The following is a 15623-nucleotide window of genomic DNA, read 5'->3' as shown; positions in this document are numbered from 1 at the left end:
ATGCGATATTGTACAAGACGATCAATAACATAAAGCACTATTACATAGCGTTAAGAGCTCCTCAAGTGGGATGCAAATACTAACATAGGTAATTTCATTTTACAAAGTTATACACGAGTACAAGGTAAGGAAAGGGACAACACTGAGCACATTGCAAGGAGCAAGTACATTGAATGAGCCTAACTGGCCCTCCGTCCTTCCATAATAATAATAATAATAATAATAATAATAATAATAATAATAATAATAATAATAATAATAATAATAATAATAATAATAGTAATACATTCGTTGTGACGTTTGTATTCAATTTTTAATTTGTTGGTTTTTGAGCACAATAAAAGTATAAAAAGTCACTTAGAGAAAAAGTGAACATGACTTATAGCTATTTCACATCAATAACATGCTGCAAACATTTCACTGCTATAGCTTACTCATTGTACGTGACAGATAATGGACTGCATTTGCGGAGCGCACATGTATGCCAATACCTAAATATTTTAAAAAGTCCATTTTTTTATTTTTTTTAAATTATTAATATGAGCACCAAGTTTCAGATATGCTATGTTAGGCATACAAACTTATTTCCCACCACTGAGGCGAATTTGGGCGGTGTCCTTGTGGGACAGGGTCAACCTAAAATCTGTAAAATCTGCGCACGGACTGTAAATAGCAGCTCAAAACCGTTTTCCAACGGTGATCTCACTCAACTAAAGTAACGCAACCCATGCATATGATAAAGTGTTTTTTGTTAGGATAAGTTGAAAGGTAAAATGAAAAAAGACAAAAAAAAAACTTTAAAAACTTTTGTGTAAATTAACCAAGTCTTTGCCATTTTTCTCTTCCTAATACGTAGTCATAAAGTAAGATATGGATTACATTGCGGTTTGATTTCTCCGTCTCCTCGTGCAGACTTCAGACCTCCTGCCCGTGACCGTGAACGTGCCCACAAACTGTGGAGGAGGACAACAACGATGTTCCTCTCACACACATAAAGACAGATTTGTTTAAAATCAAACTGTTGGCAAACTATTGCGCAAATTGCGCATCAGTCAGCTTTTCAGACTGTTATTTCAGGCCTATTTTGAGATTTTATTGAATTGGGCCCCGCTCCCTTATTTTCTCAGACTAAAAGGGGAACAAAGGATGTAGTCAGGATGTGCCATCCCCAAAAGAGGTTGCTTTGAAGACACATTCCTGCTTGGCGAACATTAAGGGCGCATATTGATCCCCTGACAGGAAAACAACAAATAACACATTCTCACAGTTTCTTGTGCGATTATGCCAAAGATATTAAGGCTCACCGAGCAGCTTTGGATGCCAGATAGTGGCGTGAGTTGGGGGGCTTTTGACGCCCGCACCTTTGATTGAAAAAATAAAAATAAAAATAACAATAATACAAGAAAAGGTTGTGATATTTGCGAGATTGGAGGATGAGTGCATGCACTGAAAGAAGACCTAGGGGAGCGAAGAAGGCTTGGCTTTTTTTTTTTTTTCTTTTTACTGCCTATCGATTCACCTTCTGCGGCATATCTAAAAGTAGGCCAGAGCTTGCTCCCTCAGCATGAGTCTCTTCTTCTTCATCCTGCGGTTCTGGAACCAGATCTTGACTTGTTGGTCGCTGAGGTTCAGACGATCCGAGAGCTCCCTCCGTCGCTGCCTGGTAATGAACTCGTTCAGCATGAATTCACCTTCCAGCTCAGCCAGCTGAAGTTTGGAATAAGGTTTGCGCTTCTTTCTGGTCCGGGTGTGCATCGGGTACCACGGGGCACCTGGAGGAGAGGGTGTGGGGGTGAAGAGGAGGGGGAGGAGGAAAAGGGGGGGGGGGGGGGTGCATGCAACCGATTAGCCACCACAGTTGCAAAATCACGGTCACCTCCAAGGTTATGGTGAACCCACAGGGGCTTCAGTTGTCAATGGGGATAATAGCTTTACAAGGCTGAGACAATATACCGTTTAAGCACATTGCTGAATAGCATTCACAGAATTATTTTTGTTTATTCACATTAATATATTAAAGCGCTGTGTTTTACTAAAGTTGTCTGCAATGGTGTAAATACAGGCACTAAGAAAAAGCAGATTGTTGTTATTCCAAACCCCAGATGAGGGATTTCTGCTTCATATCACATTGAGAGAACTGACGCCCCTGGAAGCTGTCACTTCCTCCACAAACAGCCCAACTGGATTTGTTTTGGTCTGTAACCGGACTTATCTGATTTCTAATAGAACATCCAGACCACTTTTGGGTGCTGTTTTAATTTTTTTTTTCACCCTCCTTTAAGGAGACCACCAGTTAAACCACCGCGGTTTGTGTCACAGGAAGTTTTATTGTTGCAGTTAAAGCAGCATTAACGTGATAATTAAGCCGTGCTTGCAAATACCCCTACTTATTTGCGAGTTTCGGAGCATATTAAATGACTCTTGAGTCCACAGCGACAGATATTAATTCTGTTTACGAGTCATTAAAAAGAAAAACTCTCTCTATTCGATGCAGTCAACCAAAGCGACTCCCCCTCTTTAAATCACTGCTCTAATTCGTTGTGTACAGAGTGCAACAGCACATATAAACAAAATCCACCAATTTATAGGTGAATGGCAGACTTTCACTGAAGCTCTCCAAGTGTGACGACAGAACTGATTGCTTATTCAGAAGCTGTGAGGGAATATGGTTTGGCGAGGTTATCTGTAACTGTACACAGCCACATGCTGCATGGAGTATTTTAGGGCAACCCCTAGCGGCGTTTACGCACCAAGCAGCTGCCCTGCAGGCTAATCCAGCCTGCAAGTTGTGCATCAAGATAACGAGATCTAATGGCGGAGCAGCGCTGCAAATACACACCATATGCACAATTACGTCTGAACATGCGTTTGTGATGAAAATAAAATGAAATAAGAAAACGGCACCCACCTCCGCCTGAGGCTATGTTGCTTGAATGGCTTCCCGGTGACACCAGAGTCTGTGTGTCGCTGGATGGAGGCTTGCTGCCCTCGTTGAGCAGAGACGAGCTGGAGTCGGACTCCATTGACTGACAGGATGGCGGGTCTTGCACCAGCTGCTCGGTCCCGTAATCATATTTGGAAAAGGCGGCGCTGCTGCCAATTCCAATGTGCATCCCGTGGTCGGGCGTTAGGGATGATGATGTGTCTCTCGCCCTATCCTCGCGCTTGAGGCTGCTGCCACCTGAGCAGGTCTCCCTGTTCCCGCTGCCGTTGTTGTAATAACATTTACCATCTTCTGGTCTGGTAATTTCACACGACCGATTGAAGGGAGGGTTAATAGACACGGTGCTGCTAAAGTAGGACTGAGAGTATCCATTGCACGGCTCCGAAGGATTCCACGGGAGGGAGCAGACGTTGTCCCTTCTCGGGTACGAGAGAGACGGTAGCCCCGCCAGTTGTCCCCCTGAGGCTCTAAAATTCGGAAAGTAAAATGTGTCTCCAGTGTGGATGTTTACCAAAGGTCCCACAAACCCTGGATTAAGGAGATTATGCTCGCCCATTTCCGCGGGCCCGACCAACAGCTTCTAGTTTATTGCAATCTGACATTTAACATAGTTAAACCTGGAGGGGCGCGTGATTGGCCATCTCCAAACCACGTGTCCAGGACAACTTCTGCTACACACGGTACCACCCACTTGGTCCATCTCAGACAAAACAAAACATTAACTTCTGTATTACAGAGGTTTATATGGTTTTTAAAAATACTATAAACCTTTTTATTAAAAATGTAGAATCTTGTTTTCTCTTCTCTTGAACCGTTGCTGAGTCCAGAAAGGAGCTCAGGCTGTTTCTCCTTTTACATGGAACTGTCCATGGCCTCGTTTAATGTCTTTATAAGCTGGCAAAAGTTTTTAAAACGCCTTTTCTTATGAAAACTATTTTTCTTGAAGAAGAGGGTGCAATATGACGACTTGTTTTCGAGCAAATTATGGTTGAATTCCATGTCACATAAAGCTGTGATGTCCCAATTTTACAAGCTTGTTTTAAGAAAAGACTGATGCTCATTGCCGCACTCTACTCATATTTACAGTAACGGGGTCAGCAGGTTGAAGCCACTGGCTCTGTAAAAGAGGACGATATTCTACAAGGTTACTTTAAGAGGGTATATTTCACATAATATTCTCTAGTACACCTCACATGAACAACTTTAACAGATATCCTCCAATAAACGTTCGCAGCCAAACTCTAGTGGGATTGTTATACCTCTCACAATTCTTTTATATGAATTTTACAAGATATCAGAGGGCACTTAACTGATTCAATCAGCTGAGAGTCACTCTGTTTTATATCTCACTAATTAGTTGATTTGTAGATGTAGTAGAGAAGACACTGAACAAATATATGTGGTGATAGTCACCCTCTGTTCTGTTTTCCACACAAGAAAGTCCTTCAGACTGCAGCAGCTTCTCCACTTTATGTACACATGCAGGGTCCAGGCATTCTGCAAACAGCTGGTTCAACAATTTCTCATGTGATCTCTGGTCATCAAACTAGCCAATCATCATCCTCTAACATATTTTTCAGTCTGACTTATGGCTTTTCAATTGATGCCCAGCTCTCACAAACTAGTTAATACATTAAATTTAAAAAAGTGAATATTCTAAAACGCCAATAACTTCCTTTTTTTAATACCAAGATTGTAACAATTTTAATGATCCCACTTTTCCTTTATAAATTCAAAAGTTACCATCGCCCGGCGCTCCAATAAAAGACACGAAATCAATTTATGGATCTCCAAAGTTGTCATAATCCAGCACAGGGGGGATCTTCTTATGTCACAATTATGAGCAGTTAAAACAAAAAAGTGTAACTGAATCAAGGACAAATAGTTTGACTCATAAAAGAGGGCAAATTGGAATCAAAGGAGGAGAAAACAAATGCAGGCTACCGCCGAGCACACTGCGCTCAAGTTCAGACGCACAGTCACGGTGGTTGAACTTGATGTTGAACTCAAATACTTCATCAAAGCGTATAAAAAAAGCAGAAATTAAAACAGAATTACGACGAAGAAAGTCCTGAATGGGCTTGAAAATGTTTAGTAGACTGAAATGAGCCGTCAGCACCCAGATTTCATTTAAATCAAGTTAATTTGAATATGCGTCGAAATCTGAGCCGCTATCTTTAAACTAAACTAATCATCACCTATGACAGCAAATTAAATCAAATATACAGTCTAAAGATATGTGTCAGCTGTTATATAATTCTTTAAAAAATGATCTATGGCATTAATTAGTAATAGTGTAGTGGACTTCAGGAATAATAAAAACTTGCAGGGTTACAGTATTTGCACATGCTTGCTGAATGCTGCTGCGTGTTGCAAAATTGCCAGTGAAGTGTTATGTGAGAGCACGAGCATTCATTTAAACACTAGTTTGGCAACGATATGCAAGTCAGCCGTTATTTGATAGCTGCATTCGTCACTTTGCAACCACATATATCCCATCTAACCCAAAGGCACTGGGCCTGGCTCTGGCCTTAAATAGAAAGAAAAAATATCAAATGTTTGAACTGGAGAAGCACTTGATGATCCGTTGGGGTTTCACTCTCTGCCCCTAAGAAGATCACTGCACATTCCTGTATCTAGTTAGTGAGTCTCGCAATGCAGCACAACATCAATGCAATATCATATCTGAGGCCTTGGCGTCGTGGAGCATTTCGGTGCCTTTGGTATCACGGTGTCACTGCAGGAGTCGCCAGGAGCAAAAACACAGTCACGGTGACGTTTACAGCCAAGTGGCGCGGCCGGTGTGCAGGCTGAAGTCGCAGCTTTACCTCGGAGAAGGGAGGCCATGTGTTGCGCCTCCTCGCCTCGCCTCTCCACGCCTCCGATCCACCGCAGATACGGGTCGGACAGTCACACAACTGCTGCTCTGTTTCACTGAGATGATGCCAAGACTGAGCAGGAGCTAGAGACCGAGCGATTTCACAAAACGAAAAATCTGCTCTTAATAATAATTTAAAAAAGCAAAAAAGCAAAACTAGAAGTAGGAAAAGCGCAAACAACACTGTCAAGGTCACTGTCTAGTACACTGCCTGCTCCATATTGAAATTAGCCTTCTGGAATCCCCTGGTCCTGTCCAGACAGGGCAATAGTCCAAACAAAGGGCTTTTCTTCCTCTTTTCTCCCTTTGATTCTCTGCAGGCAGGTTGCCACAGTTATAGCCCTGTGTGCAACCCCTTTAAAGCTTCCTTCAAGGGAAACCAACCGTCAAGGGAAGTCTAAAGATGCCACAAAGGTGGGGACGTTTATCTGGGAGGATTTGTTGTCAGCAACATCGGAGATTTTTGCAAATATCAGTATTTACTCGGACAAAGCTTACCAAAAATAATTTCTTTGGATAAAAGTCACGTGAAAAGTTCCATATCTATGTAAGAAAATATTGAATATAATATTGTTAGTATTTCAAAGGTGCAACAATTCATACATACAAAATATAGCATCAAACAAGCACAAATGTGCAAATTAAAGTTAAAAACCAGCATTTATAGAGGAGCCTATGCGTCATGGCATTTGTGACTAAAGTTTGAACTTGACCGTCAGTGTGAATAAACACATAAAACAATAACACAGTGCTGACTCCTGCTTTCCCTACAAAAAACTAACAATCGCAATTTTATTTCTTTACTATTTCAATATTAATTTCAGATTATTTACAAGTACTTGGTGAAGAAGAGTAAAGTGTGTGTGTGTGTGTGTGTGTGTGTGTGTGTGTGTGTGTGTGTGTGTGTGTGTGTGTGTGTGTGTGTGTGTGTGTGTGTGTGTGTTGTATAATATTTAATAAACGCAGAAATCAAATACAGTCTAAATTGTTCAGCAAGCAAAAAAAATTATTTCATCATCAATAAATGTAGAACTGACACCAAATTTGGTGATCAGAAGGAACAAAATTATACAATATTAAGAAAAAATTAAAAACACTTCTTTCTTCCATGCACGGAGCTGCTGTGTTGGATATTTTCCTGCAGCCTTACACACAAAAATTCCAATATATTGTAACTTATTAGACTGAACGTGAATCTTATTTTTCTCCCGTTGTGATTCACCAACATGTGACAATCTGATGAACGGAAACACGACAGCAGCAGATGAACTCTATGAACTGATTGTATTCATTAGAAGAACATTGGGTGAACAACAGTACTATTAACAAACAAGTGACAGACAGGACAGACAAGGCTTTGTGGGTCTGCTGCAGTCCATTACACGCAAGAATTCAGTTATCAAGTTCTTCACAAATATTTAAAATGTATAAAGTACATATCCCTTGTGTATTATAAAGTATACAGAAACAATTAGAGCCAGAATTTACGCAACAGCAGAGCTACTGCAAGCAGCTCCTATACGCCCACATTGATGAATTGGAGTCAGTGTAGCAGCACTTCCTGATATTTTCCTCTGGTCACCACCAGAGGTTATCAGCCCCCTTTCTCATGTGTGAGCAGCTGACAGCGGCCTGCAGCCTTCACGCCTCCACACACACACACACACACATACTCCACAACACTTTTCACTGCTATTTCCAAACGTTTTCGAAGTAAAATCCCAGGGAATAGCTTCACACCGTGAACAATCTCACAACTTTTACTTACAAATCTTTTCAATTCTAACTACACTGACAGCTTTTCTGACTCTGTTATTATTTGCATGGCAAACGTTAATCCAGAATTGTATAGTGTTTATTAAGTTAACATTTACTACTTCAGAAAGTCAAACATTAACTTCACGCATATTTCCATCTACATTTGTACAAAAATCTGTGCATTTTTAAATAATGTTATTTGTCTAATGCAACATGTAATGTTTTAAATAATTTACCTCATTAAAGTATAAAGTATAACGCTTTAAATTAGTCATATTAAAAACCAAACTACCACTTTGGAAAACATATACTTTACAAATAATTCTGCTAATTTCGTTAAATTCTCTTGGTTCAGATTAAGTCCCATCATGGAGCAAATTACGGTTTAAAATACAATTGGACATGATTCGACAAAATGTAAAATAAAGTAAATGATCTGATGTTTTTAACTTCTAAAAACAACAACAAATAAATTACAATACAAATTCTTAACTAAACTTTATCACAGCAGTGCGCACATCAGTCCAAAAACGACCACGGAAGAAGGAAGCACAAATCCGCTTTTATCAGCATATATTCCAACATTATTCCCTCTAAGTTACTTCAGTCTTCTTAATATAAAGCAACTTTGCGAGATAAAAAGTCATAAAACAAAGTCCATGTGGCCTACCGCCATAGTAGGAAGAAAAAGGCCATACCTTTAATCGTTATATTGTGGGCGACGTCGTATTATTATTTCCTCTTGCTGTGTAGAGAGTGTGGCTGCTTGCTGCGGATTACTGGTGTTGGTGTGAGACGTCAAAAGTCCTACCTGTCCTTCGTGGTCAATAACACACACCTCATGAGGAGTGCATGAAGCCATTGGTGGTTTCAGACGCACGCATAACAAGTGCTTTGAAAAGACAAAAGAACAGAAGCCCAAATGTTAATGCAAAGCTCTGAGAGATGGTCAGAAACGCAGGTCAGAGGATATCGCTGCACTTCCCCTTTTTATGTATTTATGGCATGTCATTAAGTCCGGCTGTCTAGACAGGGAAATAGCACCTTGTTTGCCTACAAACAAACCGCCAGCATTGGTGTTCACCCCCTATTTATTATTCACAATCTGCTGTGATGTCAAGGTCAAAGTGACTGCATAGTCATGGTCAAGGGTAAATTAGGAGACCCAGAACTTTCCAGGAGGATTGGAGGTCCACGGTCTGACCGCCAGGAGTCTGAGCAGCAGACACATCTGAAGTCAGTTGGAAAATAAATCACAAAACCATCTGACATGCACGAAGAAATGAAAAAGAATCACCTAATCCGCATTCAGCAGGGTTTTTTAAACATTAGATCCAAAAGCCCAATATCCAGGCAAAGTGTTCAGAATAAGTAAAAGGCTTGACGTTGTTTATAGAATACTAATTCACTTCAGTGTTTTTTCCTTCTTTATAGATTAAATAGTGAAACTACAATTTAGAATGGGTTGTCCAAACGCTCCTAAAATAATCCTCCACTATAATTATTCTCAAGAAAGTCGAGTGTAAATGTTTATTTCCACGTAATATTCTCCTCCAGTCATTTCCATAACTGTGGCTTGTAGACGGCTGCTTATGGAACATTCAGGCCTTTATAGCTGCAAATCCTGGCAAGACGCACAACAAAAGCCTCCATATCCACACAAAGCGCGCAGCTCTACCAAACAAATACCGCAACCTGTAAAAATACTATATAGGAAAAAAAGACTGGAGAAAATCGACGTACGATTTGATCTTGTACATCATTTCTGCACGCAATATTTCAACTGTCGTGTCTAAGCGTAGAAATCTTGCCTGCCATGTGACATAATGTAATTCCTCAAGTTCATTGCACAACTCACCTGTACTTACTGCACACTGAAGCCATGGCAGCAGCATCCCACAGAAATCCACGTACGTGTACGTGCGGGGCTGCATGACAGCACACGCACGATGTGTTGCGAAGTTACATTTTACGCATGCAAATGTTTCAAATGTTTCCTGGATAACTCACGGTTCGTAAGCGTGGATGACTATATGCCCATATCAGCAGGCATAAGCTTTAATGCTCTTATATTCACTTTGTTGCGATTATATTAACAGAAAACCAACAAGCAATAAAACAACAACAAATGCGTACCTGCATGTGGATTTCAACGTGTGGTAAGCTCGTAATTATTTCTCCAAGGACCGAGATATTAATAGTTTTGACTTTCGGGCTTTTAGTACAAATCACGCCTGAACTTCAGCCAAGTCAGAAACACCAAATCATCTTTGGTATTAACTATGATTTCAGTGAAGCTTGCACAGAAGGAAATTAATAAGACGAGACTGTGAAAACGGACACATTTCAAATATCACATCCCACAAGTTCTAAATGAAGCCGAGAGCTCTTTATTAACTAGCAGAAACACACTCAAATAGTTTGATGACGCAACTGTCAAAGTTTGCAGATTGCGTCTTGCTCCTCAGTGTTGACGCATGATCATGGAAACCCGTTGAAATCCCCCGCTGACATCCAGGATGCCCAATAATTCTTAATCAAGCACTTTGCCACAGATAATCTTCCATCGCACATCCGCTGATCAAGTGGAGGACGTCAGAGCTTCTGCTGCTCAATGAGAAGCTTGCATGTGGGATGGAGGGTTGATTGACTTGAATATGTGAGCATTTTCATAATCATCATTTATTTATGAAACACGTTACCAGTACGTAATTCAACACCACAATACAGTTCACATACTGCACCAAAGTAGAAATAACAGGCTTCGTACAAGGTGCGTGGATCAAGTCCACACTGAGGATAAAGTCCAAAACAAAAGAAAACGATTGTGCATTTATGTGTAATACTCACGGACTTTAATGGTTTACAATCATTCCAGTTGCATGACAGAATCCTTCACTGATAAAGGAAAAAACATACAGGATTTCGGGATATTCCAGTTTACAGTTCCGTCATACAAGATAATATGAATTAAATAATAAATGCATTGCACTATACAGATTAACAACCTAGCAGCCTTTGCTTTAGCCCAGGCTTTAAGTGAACACACCTCACGTAGAGGAACACAGCTTCCGTAGAATCACATGGAATATCCTTTTTTTTTATTTCTTTCACAAGAAAGTTCTTCGCTGTGAACGTTTGTTGAAGATGATCAAGTCTAAAGTTCAACGAGTCATCACACCACAGCAGTTTGTTTTTTTGTCCATGTGGCTGATTCTGTTCGTAACTGACATCAGACGAAGCGTTTCCTCTGTTTTTGAGATGCCCCTTTGCAAGTCTTACAAATGACATCAAGTCTTTTAAGATTTGGCTTTGAAAAAAAAGCAAACAGGAAAACACGCAATATTATGAGTCTTTGAAATACAGATATCATTTTAAATATTATATATTTATATATGTACATTCCTATAAAACAAATGTGAAGTGAAATTTTCAATATTTTCACAGTTTTTAGAGAGTTGTCCCTAAATTAAAAACTTGGGAGGTTTTGGTGGCAGGTCGTTGGACTTGATGATGGAAGTTAAATAAAACAAATTGATAAAAAAAATTAACACTGAGCCAAAATGTTCTTCAGCCACGATTTTCAATGCAAGAGGTAAAATTATATGACAAGATGTTCTTGTTTTTTTCTTCTTCTTTTTTGGAAGGTATGACAGTTGCAGTTTTCAAAGAGGTCGATCTTCTTATCAAGTGGTGTGCATGTGATTGTTCTTCGATTTACTGACGAACTTTTTCTCCTTGACTCGCCGGTTTTGGAACCAGATGGTGACCTGACGCTCTGAGAGGTTCGTGGCGGCCGAGATGCGCCTTCTCTTGTCTTTGGTGATGAACTTGCTGGCTGCGTACTCTTGCTCCAGCTCCTTCAGCTGGATCTTGGTGTAGGGAACACGCTTTTTACGACCACGGCGGTAACTGCTGACCTCGGGCTGCAATGGCACAACATCTGTAAGAAAGACAAAAAAACAAACATGTATATATATATATATATATATATATATGTGTGTGTGTGTGTGTGTGTGTGTGTGTTCGTGTGTGTGTGTGTGCGCGCGCGTGTATGTGTGTTTTACACTGGATGAAAAAACACTATAATGTCTCGCTTTACTAGCCGCTTCAGCTAACCAATTTATTCCTGCGTGAGATGGTTTGTGTTTACATTTAAATGGATCATATACGGAAAATAAAAAAATAGTATTCACGCAATTTCATTCTAAAGGTCAGCACACGCCGTTGTCTGTATGCGCGCGTGCACGCACGTGCGCTGGTAATGGAGGGCTGCACATCAAAAAGGTTAAAGTCAAGATCTCAGGTGTGCTGCACCTGACATTTAGTGGCGTAAAATAAAACTATACAGCACTCAATTCTTTGTTTCTATCAATGAACTATCACTATATATTACCATCAAGTTACAGCCACTACTACTGGGCATTGTTTTCTGTGGCCAACGATCATTGTTATCACCTCAAGCTGCACGTCAATACCTAATCTGCTTGTTGATTATCTGCAAACCGACATAACGGACAACTTTAATGGTATCTTGGACAAATCTCTCGTTAAGATGTTTAATTAAACTGCTGGGCACTACCGGGTAGGTATAAACTACACGGTGTCAGAGTGTGGGTGCAGGACGCAGGTCAGTCAGTCCCTGGTGATAAAATTAAGATGGCAGTGGGGTTATAAGGAAACTGAAAACTTAAATTTTTTTTTCTTTATGGCATCCATACTTCAAATCCATGTTTAAAGTGTATAGCTTCATGCGTAAATTTCATTTTATGCACGAAGCGTTATTCCTTTTTTTTCAATTACACTCTATTTGATATTATATAAATACATTTTTGACAATTAGAGCTTTGGAAATACAAATGCAGCCATTTAGAAACATAGAAGAAGTAGCTAGAAATAGTAACAAGTCATGAGACGTTGTTTTTCAGTCAGACGTTGTGTTATATTTCTCCACAATCCATATTTATATTGGATTGTGGTTTTTATTTTAAGAGTAGAAACGTTCAAACATTATTTTATTATTATTGTTGTCATTATTATTATGATCTTTCTCTCATGCATTAAATATTGTTTGTATGTTACGTTTGGAAATCTGAGTTGAGTTTTCTGTTAGTGTATTTCTTATTCAGTGTAAAACTGTGTGTGTGTGTGTGTGTGTGTGTGTGTGTGTGTGTGTGTGTGTGTGTGTGTGTGTGTGTGTGTGTGTGTGTGTGTGTGTGTGTCAGAGAGGGAGCATCTGTGTGTATATCTATAGTGAAACAGAACGACGTGGAAAGCGCGCGCTGGGTTTGCGCACGTGTGCGCGTGCGTATTTATCCGCGTGCCCGTGATTGCGTGGCTTCCTCTTGAGTATTTGCAATATGTATACGTGAAAAAAATTAGGTGAGGGGGAATCCTGAAACAGAAAGAGCTGCAGATTCCTCACAGATAATAAATGCAGGAGCTAAAAGAAGCAGCCTGATAAACACTCCGTAAACTGCCGGACGGACTCCTGTGGCCATTAGCTGATCATGTATGATACATGCTGTGTGTCAGTCAGCCTAGGGAGCAAACTGAATGCTTAATGTGGACAGAATGGTGTTGGTGAGTCACTCGTGTGACATAGCAGTGCAGTTGTGTGAAAATGTAATCCTTGGTCACACCGCAGGTCGCAGGGATTTACTAGTGCAATCCAAACACAGGAGGATAGCTAACTCACTATATTGCATTACAGGGGGCAAAGGTGTGCACTGGTGTTCCTTTCTATTCTACGTGACAGAAACTGAACCATATTCATCATATGACTGTCAAAAGCAAAATGCTCAAGATTTATATTAACCCTTGAAGGGCCATGCAGTAGAAATGCTCTTTGGTCTCACAAATCAAATTTCTTATAAATGTACTGCGTTTTCCAAACATGCACGGTTGAACCAAAGAACATAACTACATTTAGTGTCAGAGTGCAGGAGAGTAAACACAATTAGTGATATGGGAATTGACAGCGGTGTATTTCTGTAGCTCAGCTGTGCTCCTTAATGAAGCTGGAAACTTTAACTAATTACAATATAAACTAAACTCAATACAGTAAAACCACACACTGTGAACTGATTTAAATAACTTTCTTAATATGCTACCAATAACGAATTAATAAAAAGCCACCAGGTGTTGGACTAATTATAAATGTAACTTCCAGAAACCTTAAAATCACATAAATATTTTCTCACCTGGAAAAGGTGATTTCCAGAGATGACTCGACTGCGTTTGGTCTTTGGAACAGTACACCTGCCCATCCCAGCCATTGGAGAGAGCCCAGTGCTGGTAGCCCTCCATCTGGATCAGGGCGTCGTGTCTCGGTTCCGGGTGGGCACTGATACTGGGGACCACCGACACGTCCAGATATCCGGGAACAGCCTGATACGAGCTGGCGAAGCTCGGGTAGAAGGCGAACTCTTTGGCCCTGGTGGACAGTTCTTCCGTGGGCAGCGCTGTGCTGGGCTCCGCGTATTTCTCTGCTGGGTGGTACGAGCAGGGCTTCTGCTGCAAGTTCACGTTGTGCGAATGAGACAATCTACAGCCGTAATATGGGTTTCCAAAGGGATAGCCGTAACTCAAAGAAGCGCTGGAGGACGTCTGTGGAGCGGGACACTGACGGCCGGTGTCCGGGGAGGAAATATCCGAGTAGACGGAGCCCTGGTGGGTCGCTATGGTGCCAGAATGTCGTCCCAGCGCGGGGTGCGACATCAGGTCCCTGCAGTGGGTCGCAGGGAAATTACCGCTCAGTCCCTCCATTGTTTGGCTTTTATTCTGGTTGTTTTCATTCGGGCTTTTTTCATAAACGTACATCAAGGTGTCCGCCCAGCGTGGATGCAGAACCAGCGAAGTCGTCATATCACGGGCTGCCGATGCTTTTTAAAAGTCGACTACTCCAAGACGGACACCTCATTTCCAACTACATTTTACACCAGGCGCATGCGCACACGCGGCCCCTGTGTGTCCACTTCATTAAGAATCTGGCACGTGATACGCTAACAAGTCCTACGAGATTGGGCTTGTGAGCAGGAGGCAGAGCAGCCCTTTAAAGACCCACTGCCTCGCATGTCACCGTTTTTTCCTGCACAATACCGAGTCATATCATTGGCTTGAATCACCGAGACCCACACCCTTAAAGGGGAGTTTGGATACTTCCAAGATTAGGGCAAACGAAAACAACCTGTGAAATTTGGCCGACGCCGAGGACTGCCAGAGAATATTGCAGCTTATGATACATGTCACAGTTGGTCAATGGAAAATAAAAAGGTGTAATATTCCCAGTTATTACGCTTTTTAAAACGGTATTTCACAGCTTGCATTTTTACGCACTGCAGCACAAACTTTTCCACAGTTGCTCTTCTGCTGAGTGGGAGCTTGATAATTCGGCAAATGTTTCATTACCAGGTATGATAGTTATAATAGTTAAAAAATATCTCATATGGAATGTCTTATGTATATTTAATGTATATTGTATAACTTTGAATATTAATAAATGGCGAGCTGTCTAATCTAAAGAGCATCTGAAGCGCCTCACGTCTTTTTAAGGCTATTTCTCTTCGCGCATAGAGATCCTGATATGTTAATGATAATTTCTCAACATTAGAAAAATATAGTTTGTGACAAAACAAACTCATTTAAAGAGTAACATTTCTTCATGTTGAATAATATGGTTTTTTTTAAACTATTTGGAGTCCTTATTCACCTTTTAGTGTGTTACTCTTCATTTAAATTCGCTAAACTATTGTGTGTGTGTGTGTGTGTGTGTGTGTGTGTGTGTGTGTGTGTGTGTGTGTGTGTGTGTGTGTGTGTGTGTGTGTGTGTGTGTGTGTGTGTGTGTGTGTGTGTGTGTGTGTGTGTGTGTGTGTGTGTGTGTGTGTGTCTGACGGAGAGAGAGAGATTCAGAACTAGTAAGATTAGAAAAGTTGAGTATGTATCCGCAGCCACAACTTGTGTGTAAATGCAGCCAAACCAGGTAAGACAGCGTCCTTAAAAATCAGCATATTCAATCCAAACGTTTACACGAAACACCAACAA

General features: G+C 40.7%; 2 protein-coding genes across 2 annotated transcripts; both read right to left on the bottom strand.

Annotated features, from left to right (window-relative positions):
* Positions 1-330: 330 nt before the first annotated feature.
* Positions 331-3541, bottom strand: hoxc12a (homeobox C12a). The gene is made up of 2 exons (XM_080469261.1): positions 2909-3541; positions 331-1772 (listed from the first exon to the last, which is right to left on the bottom strand). The coding sequence occupies exons 1-2, from the start codon at positions 3498-3500 to the stop codon at positions 1534-1536; spliced, it is 831 nt and encodes a 276-aa protein (XP_080325387.1). The 5' UTR covers positions 3501-3541; the 3' UTR covers positions 331-1533.
* A 6709-nt stretch (positions 3542-10250) lies between these two features.
* On the bottom strand, positions 10251-14640 carry hoxc13a (homeobox C13a). The gene is made up of 2 exons (XM_080468794.1): positions 13784-14640; positions 10251-11523 (listed from the first exon to the last, which is right to left on the bottom strand). The coding sequence occupies exons 1-2, from the start codon at positions 14445-14447 to the stop codon at positions 11267-11269; spliced, it is 921 nt and encodes a 306-aa protein (XP_080324920.1). The 5' UTR covers positions 14448-14640; the 3' UTR covers positions 10251-11266.
* Positions 14641-15623: the final 983 nt, after the last annotated feature.

This window comes from Lipophrys pholis (assembly GCF_963383615.2).
Source record: "Lipophrys pholis genome assembly, chromosome: 8".
Classification (NCBI taxonomy): domain Eukaryota; kingdom Metazoa; phylum Chordata; class Actinopteri; order Blenniiformes; family Blenniidae; genus Lipophrys; species Lipophrys pholis.
This window is presented reverse-complemented; position numbering and strand designations above follow the sequence as displayed.